Raw genomic sequence first — 11930 nt, 5'->3', positions numbered from 1 at the left:
TTGGTGACTCTCGATGCGCGCAGCAGAAACAGGAGATTCGCCCCAAGGCTGAAATGTGCTCGATAAATTGTGGCAGAGAGACCTTCCTGTAATCCTCCTCCCTGTCGAGAAAGGATGTAACTTGCCTTTCTCTTACATATGTGTCTATTACACAAAACTGTGCCGCCGCTCTCAAAGGTCGAAAATTACTTTTCAGTCTTTGTAGATTAGACAGCAATTACGCTCACCTCCTGACATAAACCTGCCACTTTCAAGTAGATCACAAGTCCACGCAGAGGTTCCCTGCTTCATGTTTCAATATTAAATAGATCTTCTTTTCTTTTCCTTTCACATATGTCCAGTATTCCACTATCGGGTTGAAAATAAAATCCTTAGAAAAGAAGAAATGCAATGTCGAGCGACGCTGTGGATATGCGTAAAGTTGCCCTGCACTCACAGCAGACCTCTCCAACTGTTGAGCATGCCAATGAGTAGAATCGACGATGGTTCATTCAGTGTCAAGAGCCACTAATCCCCGCCCCAATTCATGAATCAAGAACAGCCTCGCGACGTTTTTGGCCAAATTAGGAAGTAGCATTTACTTTGGCTGCAAGTTAATAACGGTTCGTTTTAGTAATGATACTGAAACTTAACCTAATATTACATACAATTTAATTGGACTCAGAGGCAGGGATGTGATTGATGGATAATAAACTTGTTTTGCGGGATGATTTCCATTTCAGTCTTAATGACCTCTGGCTATTGACGTGATATATACTCATTTATCCATGTTAAAGTGCTAAGTTGGCAATCAGAATGAATGAAGAGTGCAGACCCATTTTATTCAACCTTCTGTGAGGAGGCTTGATTCAACATATTAGCTGTAAATGAAATCTGCTCAGAGTTACAGTTCTCAATCAAAGCCCCATGTTTTACATACTAACCAGACACAATGCGTCCTTATCTTGTGTGTTTCCAAAGGCTCCCGTGTGTCACAATGGTGCCTGTCGCCTCCCCATTCCACTCGTTTGATATGGCTCTCTTTAATCCAAGTTAGATAACAGTGAGGATCTTGCTATTAAAGATAATCAGCCACAGTTTGTAGGATGCATGTAGTTGTGATGCACATGTGGGCCTTGGCACTATCTCCTGCGTCATGTTTCTGACAACGCCAGAGGATCCTCATACTAAGACCTCCATTGGATAAAAAGCTGCATGTTCATATCTAGACAAAGTGTTCCTTGAATGCTGTAATGACCTACTTATCACACAATACTAATCTTTACATGTGATTCGTGGCAATTGTTAATGGCCTTACTCTACTGACACCATTTTTTGTTTCTATTTCCGTTTTTAGATTGTTTTAATTATTTTATTTTTTATGTAATTGGTTACATTTCCAGATTTGGATGACTGAGCTCCCCTTAGCTGTTATTTGTCTACGTTTCACCAAATGTTTAGTTCTTAAAAAATGTTCATAAAGATATCTTTTACTTGTACAAATGCTTCACAGCAAGTTGACAGATGAAGTGCGGTGGTTGCTTTTAGTCCTCAGCTTGGCTATTTGGAGGTGATTTACTTGTGTACTAGAGAGGTCAGAGTGTTCCTGGACATTTGTCTTGCTCCACAAACAGTGTTCACAATCGCTGTTCGGATTAAAAAAAAAAAAAAAAATGGAAATCTGCATTTTTTTTCTCATTTCTTTTAATTTAAAAGTGTCTCCTACGTTTTTAACAGTGCATGTGGGAATTGTGCTTAAAACTGTATATGGCAGAGTGGTGGTAGGGAAATGTAGACAGGTAGTGATAACAGGACAAAATCCTCTGCTCTTCATGAGGGGCAGATCACTTACTCTGGTTTTATTTATATCCATTCAACATTAAGCTGGAGTCAACAACGTTTTACTAAAGTGTAATGTTAAGAAAAATACACCAAAAGTACAATGAGCTCAACTCACAGTCAAGAATTCATGCACAGCAGAAAAAAGTAACTTCGCACTCAAAACAATTGGTCATTTATAGATTTTTATCTCATGTTATGTCAGATTTAAAGTGCTGCCTCTAAGTTGTTCGCACATATTTTTTCCAAGTTTTCTGAACTGCTCTTTCTACTCAGAATGGAGACGTATTATGAGCTTGACAAGCAAATTGGAGAAACTGTGCCCAAGCAAGAAGAAAAAAGGATTACAATACTTCCACCATGTGGTTAACTGTACACACACAGGCACAAAAACACAAGAACACCAAGAATTTAAAAGGTAATTGGTAAAAAAAAAAAAAAAAAAAAAAAAAGACACACACACTTGGAAATAGTGCATTAAAAAAGTGAATATAAGGTAAACTATTGTCTTGAAAATCGTTTGTTTCCGTGCCTTATTAAGGGTGTCCTGCAAATACACATCAGATGCGTTCATTAAAGTGCACATGATTAAGCTCCTCTTTCTGCTGGACATGTGCGACCTCTCCCAGCTGTCGGATGAGCTTCGCCAGTGTCTTCATGTCATGGTTCCCCCTCTCCAGCAGCTCGTAGCGAAGGCTGGAGATGTCCTGCTTGATCTCCTTCAGTTCACCTGTGGGAGAGTAAATAAGCAGCATCAAAATATGTTTTCATATTTTAGTGATTCAGATATTGGGGATAACCTGCGAGACTCACCTTCATTTACTTCATCACTGTCTTTATCCTGCTGTGCTTTCAGGATGTACCTTTTGATGAGGTGGTTCATTATCTTCTGTAATTGAAAGACAGAACATTTTATCAGGTGTCAGAACTTAATGCAAGTATTTATTTGCAAGATTACTCTTTACTTTGATTCCCTACATTTGAAGACATATATACTTTCTGATCCTAATATTCTTCCAGGGGATTCGTTCCTTTTCCAACAGATTCAGAGTTACAGTGATAGAATGAAAGCAGCTGATGGGAATGATTACCGGTATTCACACTGAAGCTACAGAAGGTGATGGATTTCAGAAATCAAGTTACATCAATACCAGTTAATTGCAAAGACTTTATATTTCTCTTTCAACAATAACCATTCTTCCATTATGACATTTTTAAACAGAATTCAACATGTTTTATATTAAATCTTGTAGTGTTATCACTAGTTTTTATGTTATTCCCAAAAAGAATTTGCTTCAAGTTGAATCAACAACTATGTCGTTGCCAACGATGAAGATGCTGTATACACCAACATAGTCATGCAATAACAGCAGTTTGTGCATAAATGTATGATATATGATCCTAAGAGATGTGCAGAGTGTAATATTTTCCTAATCAGCAATAGGACATAAACTCTGCTTTACATGGTGTCGGGTCGGTCGAAGAGGTGCTTCTGCATTTACATCCTCCAGTGGTCTCAGCTGAAATGAAACGGCACAGAAGGAAGAACAGGAGTTAATGCATCTCTATTTAAAACTGTTGCTCATGAATATGACACAAGAGGTCAGTGGAGACTTGAGCAGACTATATCAGAGGGACGTGGCAGAGGTCTGCATGACTTCGGCTCTCCTACTACCACATGAAATATGTCTGGATTCAGTCCCTTAGATTTGCTCTACATGCAAAAGCTATAGTTCATATTGCATTTATGAAGGTAAAGAAGCAAAAGTAAGTACTGCTGACATTTGATCTTAGCTACAAAAACAGTTATAGCACCAGAGCCAATGAAAGAACATCAACAAACACAACAATCACAGCATAGCAATAAAAACAATAACCATAAGAGCATTAGAAACAACAACCACATCAACAATGATACTAATAACAACAATAACCATGGCAATAACCAGAGCGACAAAAACACCTACTACTAGTACTACTACTACTACTACTACTACTATTACTGCTTCTAGTACTACATCCATAACTATGAATTTAAAAATAAAATCATAACAAAAACAACTACTGTAACAACAACAGAAAACAGTAATAGCAATAATATACAATAACTGTTGCAACCATAACAATAACAACCACAATGTTGACAATATCAGACTGACTGACAAGCAAAACAATAACAACAGCAACAACAAAGACGGTGTGAGTTTGTTTGCATAACTTATGGATGGTTGAAGTCACATCATATACTGGGATGGAAATTGATACAATTTTCAAAAATTCGACTTAACGATTCAGTTCTGTATCAATTCTAATTTGAAAAAAAGGATCTGCAACACTGGGAACTGGTTCTTAACAACAACAACCAGTTTTCGATTCCCATCCCTAATCATAAACGTTAAATCAAAAGATTTGGTTTATTTTAAAAGGCTTACTGAAACCAATAATGATCGTATAAAGTATATTGTTGCTCTATCATTTTTATTCAGCAACAAGGGAAACTGAAAGAGTATTTTCCTCAATCTCTCACATTTTTAAGCTCAAAGTCCTTTGAACCTTCGATCTTCTTCCGTGTAGGTCCACCACAGATAAACTCTCGGATCTTCAGTGTAAGGGCCGCCACAGACTTGGGACTGGGGACAAGATTGAAGGGGACTGGGAGGCTCCCGCCATGCTCGAAGTAAGAGAACCACAGTTTGGCTCTTGCAAATTTCCATTCAACGTCGGCATCATCCTGCATCAAGAGAAAGAGAAGAAACACAGTTAGATATTACACATAGCAATTTTACTTTTCAATATGTAAAAATTTTAGGTCAACTCAATAAATTGTGCTGATGGTTTAACCATACCTCAATTTCTTGGAAGGAGCTGTTAAACATGGCAATGAGCATATTCAGCAACACGATCACCATGATGATGTTGTACACCCCATACAGAACATAACCTATATTCTCAATGAACTTGTGGTTGATGGTGATGACCACTGATTTCACTTCTGACAATCCAAAAATGGCCCAAAACAACGTTTTAAAACTCTCCTCAATGCTGGACAAAAGAAGACAAGGCACATCAAAAGAAAACAACCTTTAAAATGTCTTGACAACAGAAATCTGCAGTGAACACTTACGTTGTGAAGGCATTGTTGTGCTTGGCTCCGAGGTAGTATGAGTACAGATTGAACATCCCCACCATGAATGCCACAAAAACTGTGATGAAAATCACCATGAATTTAAAGATGTCTTTTACTGTCCTTCCCAGAGAGATCTGCAGAGGCCCGAAGCGCTCGTTGGCAGGCAGGATGTAGGCGATGCGGGAGAAACTCAACACGACTGCGATGGCGTAGAGGCCTTCAGATATGAGCTGCGGATCTGAGGGCACCCAGTGAATCCGAGCTGAAAACAATGTGAGCAGTTGTTTACTCAAACTAATGTTATGTAATGGATGATACAGTTTTCCAGTTCAACATATTAGGTCAAAGGTCTGCATCCCTGTAGTGGTTTCCGGCAGTTCCTAAATGACATCCAAACAAATATTGAACTTAGTTCAGTTCTGTTGCACAAATGATAATCCGTCAAAAAGACTTGGTGCAAGAAATTTATTTACATAGCTTGTCCAACAAAATATCAAATCTGCCTGTTGTCTTTCACAGCAGCTGATAAATGTTGGTTTTCCAACTGCATATTTCAGAAAGCTAAATATGGTTCAATCAAAAGAAGAAGACAGTTTCAGTCACAGTAATGATTTGTAATCGTATTTACCTGGATGTTTATAAATTAGCAGACGACAAAGCTACGATGAAAAGCAACAAACAGCTAAATAGACTGAAGTGGATAAAATTCAGAAATTAAAAAATTGTAACTGCTAACAAAAATGTGAAAAGGTTAAAATGATTATGACACCTCAAAAAAGCTAATAATATGAATAAATGATATATGCTTATATTGATGATTCATAATAAAGAACTGAGCAGAAAACCAAAAGGTCACATACGTTGCGATGTTGAAAGAACGAATGATTGAAAATAACGGGAAATTTTGTGGCCCCAACTTACCGAGGTGGAAGTACTGTATCTCGAAGGGCAGGGTTTTGTTGTACAGGTCCGTGTAGTGTTTGTCAATGTAGCTCTGCGCAGAACACGCGTGCCAAAAAGCCATCAGCCTAGCAATGAAGGAGGTCATGAAAATGGCCAAAATGCTGAAGTCCAGGAGGTTCCAGGGTTCTGTGATGTACTCTCGGAGGTCCTGCAACCAGATATCTTTACATTCCTCCCAGATCTTTCCTGTTGGAACACAGAAATTACAGTTTCCTGCCAGCCAAACTACTTCCTCTCAAATGAGACTGATATCCAAACATGTCTCAAAAATATCTCGAACTGGTTGATCGTGCTTAAATCATGTGAAGTTTATCATCACTGCACACTCACAGTGTATATCTGTGGAATTCAGCCTGAAAATGTTGCTTTTCTATCTTTGGAAAGTCATACTGATTTATTATTGGAGACGTGGAAAGAGTGTGGAATTATCGACGTCTGCCCGATGGATATTTGTAGGTTTATAACTCCTGGATGATGATATCCTTGACCTGATGTGCACAAAAGCCGTGATATAATCGTAAATCTCAGCACCTGCTAGACGAGGCTGTGCCACTAAAGAGTAAATCAGTAAGGAAATGGCTCAATGAGGTGGAAGAGAGAGTATGTTTACACTCATGACCTATGACCCACGAGATGATGAGAATCTCCATCCAGGTGAAGGGGGTGGTCTTCATCCGGAAAAGCTGCGAGGGGTAATCCTGGGTGGTCATGTTGGGCAGCAGGGCCGTTCCATCGAAGCGGTCCGCCGCGTTTAGGACCAGCACACAGAGAAATATGACGAAGGAAGCCGCATGGGCCACGAACTTCAGGAAAGGTCCACACATAAGTTTCCCCACCTGAAGTCAGAAGATAGAAAACGAGAGGGGGGGGAAAAGAAATGCTTAAGAAATGATGCTGCATCTTCAGATTACAGCCTCTGACAGAGTATCACATCTTTATAGGGGGAGATTATTAAAAGATTTTATAAAACACAAAATGATTGACAGAAATGGACAGTTTGACTCCTTCAATAAAGAAACTAATTATTTATGTTTAAGAGAAAGGTGGCATTTTAAAAAGAAAAACTAATTTATCCTTGACATGTATAAAAGAGACAAAATATGAATGCAAAAATATTTGCACAAATATGAATTCATCCAAATAGAATAGAATAAAATGTAATTACTTTATTAAACCCACATGAAATTAATCATATATGTCAAAACATTTGTAAATAAATCTTTATCCAAAATATACAGACCTATCTGGACATACATGTTTATGTACATACACATAAAAATACATATGATAAATACTGTATATCTAATATCTAATTTAACATGCCTAATAAGGAGCAGGAAGAAGCAAAACTCATGTTCGCATTCTGTAATATTTAATATTTGCATTCTATAATGATTCTACTTTCTCAATCTTATGGAAAAAGGTTTATATATATACATATCTAGTAACGAATAACCTCACACAATTTTGAAGTGCTTAAGTGATTTGATTAGTTTTCTTGTTTTACTGTACGTTGCTGGATTTTGTGATCATATTCAAATGCTTGTTTATGTATTTAATCCTGTACTTGTTTATGGTGCTAATGTTTTAGCAGTTAGCTATGAGGTGAGCTGTTTCACCTGCAGTGGCAAGAACAGAGTGATCTTTCTCTTAGCATTTGAAACAGACTGTCGGTTCTGTCTCTTTGAATGATTCTGGTTTTAACCTCACGGCAGGAGTCAGTAATTGGGCACGGTTGCCACTATTGGCAAGTGACAGCAAAATCACTGGCACACTGGCCAGAAAAAAAAAAATCCTCCAATTGTGCAAATTTTTTAATAATCAGCCCCTGTCAAAACCCATGAGTACAAATGAGTTCCAGGTGCACTGATACACAATCAGCTGCATGCAACAAAATTAGCCCAAACAAACTGTGAGAAAATGAATGGTTGACTCATTTGAGTTCAGAAGTGAATACATTAAAGCAGGTCAACAAAGTACTCAGAAATGTTTTTGTTCGTTATCTGACATGTCTGCTGCACCGGTAGGATTGGTCTGCTGAATTAATGTCGTGTCCCAGCCCTGACCTTTTAAAATTTGATGTCCTTTTGTATTTTTATTTTGTTTCCGGATGCGAGTGATTACGAAACACACTCATTGAACAGCAAACTGGTTCTTCATGTAAAACTCTTTCTGAGGACGATCCAGAGTTACAGTGAGAGGATCAAAGCAGACGATGGGAACAACCATCATCATTGTCACTCGCTGATTAGTTTGGTTTATCACGAAACGTATTTTTCTGTGTTGGCATACAGTGGTTTTTGATTCTATTACCCAGTGTTCAAACTGCACTTTCTTGTCAATTAATATATTTGAGCTGTTGAAAATTTACATTGATTTGGGCTTGTCATTAAGGGTTGATGGTGGGTCCCAAAGTAATTGAGAACCACCACTGCTTCAAAGGACTGATTGCAATCATCTGAAAGCAGACAGGAAATAGACACATTCACCTTGCTTGATGGAGCGATCCAGTAAATGAAGGCCAGAACAGGCAACCCAACAGCAACGCCAAGGACAAGTAGAATCTTTACTGCTGTTGTTTGCTGACGCAGACCGGACAAGTTCTCGTACCAGATGGAGAGGAGCCGCTGTTGGCAGTTTGGATGTGCCACAAACTGCTCCGATGGGGGGGATGTTTGGTGTGACAGAGGGAAAAAGAGGGGAAAAGACTTACATGTTATGTGTCAAAGTAGAAGGTTAAATATCTCAAAGCATGACAATAAATGTGTGCTGTTTTTACCTTTTTAACCTCATATTTTATTGCAAGTTTGAACCTGATGAGGGATTGTCTGCTGCAGCTTTCAGTGCTGGGACATGAGTCAGTGTCTCCATTTAAGATGGCCTCCACTTCTTCTGTGTTTCGACACAAATCCAGGAGTCCCACCACAAAATCTTTACACTGCATGGACAGTTTTTTATAATCATTCTGAAACAGACAGTTCACCAAACATTTATATGTTATATTTATGATTTCAGCAATCAGACACAGTGATGGGAAATCTAAATCCAAGTGAAGACTGAAATCTTTTAATGGGAATTATGTTTCAACTTGCAGTCTCTTGTATAGGCTTTGCATGTTCTGCCTGTTCATCCGGATTTAAAGAGCAGTGTTTAGATGAATGAGTTACTCTTTTCAGGGGGGTTTTTAAGTAACAGATCAGTTTGATGTCTTACCAAAGTTATATCTCAAGAGCAGCAAGTGATCAATTTCAACGTGTTTCTATGCTTTGTTTTTGACTGTTTTTTCTGTGTCACTATGATCTTCACCGACTCTACCTGGCAACCAATCAAATTTTATTGGGTAAAGTGCCTCTTTGTCAGCCAAAGAGGGCAAAGTGCATGAAGGAGGAGACTAACAGGACACAATGAAAAAGGAATGGAAGAACAGGCGGTGCTGCTGCAATAAAGTATGAAGGGAGTTGCCTTGTTGGATTTGACAGACACTCCAGCAGAGCAGATTACTTAGAAATGTGAGGGCGAACATCATACAGGCTGGACTGCAACCTGTGCAGGTTTACTGGGCCCAGTTGGATAAAGTGGTTAGAGAAGATTGATGGATGGAATGGATCATAATCACAATCTGTATGATTTAGTATGTGCCTCAGAAGAAAACTGAAACGTGTTACCTTGAACTCTTTCTCTGTGTTGGCAAGAACTGCGAGCTCATTGCTGAGTTCCAGAGCGGTGATCACTGGGTCTTCACTGGAGAGGCAGAGGTACGCCGGACTGGCCAGGCCTTTATATGCATTGATGCGGGACTGCGAGTGGCTGAAGGAGTCGTTCCTCTGCTGCTCACTGCAGATCCTGCACTGACAGAAATAGTCATGGGGCCGCTCTATACGGGCTCCCTTCAGCAGCAGTATGTGGACGATTTCATACTCCTGACACTGAGAGGCCAGGATGATGGGGGTGATGTCATGGGAGAAACGTGTCCCATCTTCATCATAGGAGAAAAAGTCGTCGTGTGTCTCGGCCTGGCTGGGGCTATTCGACAGCCTCTGACCGTCTTCCAAAGCCTCGTGGCTTAGAATGGCCTCCACTATTCGTATGTAACCTTTATTGATGGCTAACAGCAGAGCATCTCCTATCCTCGCGAGGTCCTTCTTCTTCAGCAGAAGCTTTGCGACCTCCAAATGCTCGTTGGCGACTGCCAGCTGCAGAGCATTCTGGCCCATGTAGTTTACACAGTTGACACTGAGGTCTGGCAGCTCCTCCAACATGCGCCTGACTTCGGGGGCGTTGCCATACTCAGCTGCTTCTAAAAAGGTTTCCTCTGTCACAGAAAGGCAGCGGGATGACTGAGCATGGAACAAGTAACCAGCTCCCCTCAAAGCCTGCCTGCGTTTTTTGGTGGCTCCCTGTCGAATCATCACTCTTTTCTCTTCACTGCTCCACCTACACACAGATAAACAGAATTTAATTATTAGCGTTGGGATTCTGATTTTGCAATCCTAATTGGCTGAAACTCTAAATCTTTTTTTCCCCCCACAATCAAAAGGCACCATCATCCACATGAGTCTTACTATCGCACATTACAAATACTTTACTGCTTTGTGGGATTCGCTCCACGGTTTCCCAAAAGACCTTGAGAATGAAACAGCAGTGACCCAAGCAGTAAATAGACAACAGTTTGCCATGCACAGTTGGTCTCAGCTGAGTTATAACTCTCACTCCATGTGCGACACCGCCCACTGCTTCGTCATCTGCTCTCCTTCATTTCAGGACACGATAATGTCTAGGCACTTGGCCTCTGCCTGATCTGGGGACAAATCCATTTTACATGTCATCCTGGATATTACCTATCATGCTGCATGCCACATGATGGAAACCTTTACAGGAGTGACATTAAACACATAAATTAGATTTAGACCATACTACCTTTCAATAACCATCTTTTCAAGTATTCACTGTATCTTGTGCCATTGTCAAATGTGTAAATTAACTTCCTGTTTGGTAATTACATTCATGTAACATGATTACCTCAGGAGCTTCAGCATAGATGATGCAAAGTGATGACAGATGAGGACAGCACTCCTTCATTAAGTCATAATTGGACTTAACAAGATTGTGCATAAGTGGGTAATCTGATGAGTGGATGCAATACATACACAATCTGCTTCATCACATGTCAAATAATGTCAGCCTGAGCCATGAATTGTGTTCGACCTCAGGGGAAAGACAAAATGCATCACCAAATGGGGGGCCCTGGCATGCACAAAATTGTGATAAAAAAGATAGATTTGCACATGTTATTTTTCATTTAACATAGCATAAAAAGCTGTTATCGTAAAGTTTACCTGCCTGGTTTTCAAACAAAGTCTTGTTTTTACTCTGCTCCACTTCTGCATCCCGAATAAGTAACTGAGGTACAGCGACGGCCGTGGATCAAAAACTAGACAGAAAATGACAGAAGAGATGCCTGTAATATGGTAAAAGTGAGAGTAATATCATTCTTATTCATGCATTTCATATTTGTGATAGCGCTACTTGCAAAATAATTTTTTGTTTGTTTTTTTAAAGAGTAAAAATCCCAACTTTACATATTAAACAGAAGAAAGGAGGATAACGAAATATCACATTAGTGCTTGGTAGTTTCCAGGAGAAAAGCCACCCATTTAATTTACTTCAAATTGTAGGTTGTGTCTTTGACAACAATCTTTTAAAAATCCAATTGCATGATCTACTCACCTCAGGTAAAACTCAATTTCATCAGCTCCAAACTTGGTGCAGTTGTGCTTTGCAGCTCCTCCGGGTTATGCTATGCCTCAGTCAGAAGTCCTCTGGGCCATCTGTCCGTCTGTTAGTGCGACTCCAGCCCTGTGTCCCTCCTCCTCTGGTCGACATGCTGACACTGCACCCCTTTCATGCATACTGAGTATTTTCTCACAGATTTTAACAGTTTACACACACACACACACACACACACACACACACACACACACACACACACACACACACACACACACACACACACACACACACA

The 11930-nt window shown here is 39.7% G+C and overlaps 1 protein-coding gene across 1 annotated transcript; it reads right to left on the bottom strand.

The window, feature by feature from the left end:
• Nucleotides 1–2378: 2378 nt before the first annotated feature.
• trpc6b (transient receptor potential cation channel, subfamily C, member 6b) lies at nucleotides 2379–10317 on the bottom strand (the record flags this gene model as incomplete). Its single annotated transcript, XM_080510973.1, has 11 exons — nucleotides 2379–2548; nucleotides 2632–2707; nucleotides 3282–3338; nucleotides 4346–4549; nucleotides 4665–4860; nucleotides 4943–5207; nucleotides 5867–6094; nucleotides 6528–6744; nucleotides 8398–8562; nucleotides 8688–8873; nucleotides 9574–10317. 11 exons carry the CDS (start codon nucleotides 10315–10317, stop codon nucleotides 2379–2381), a joined length of 2508 nt encoding a protein of 835 aa, XP_080367099.1.
• Nucleotides 10318–11930: the final 1613 nt, after the last annotated feature.

This window comes from Blennius ocellaris (genome assembly GCF_963422515.1).
Source record: "Blennius ocellaris genome assembly, chromosome: 2".
NCBI lineage: Eukaryota > Metazoa > Chordata > Actinopteri > Blenniiformes > Blenniidae > Blennius > Blennius ocellaris.
The sequence above is the reverse complement of the archived record's forward strand: the minus strand, read 5'-3'. Positions and strand labels throughout refer to the sequence as shown.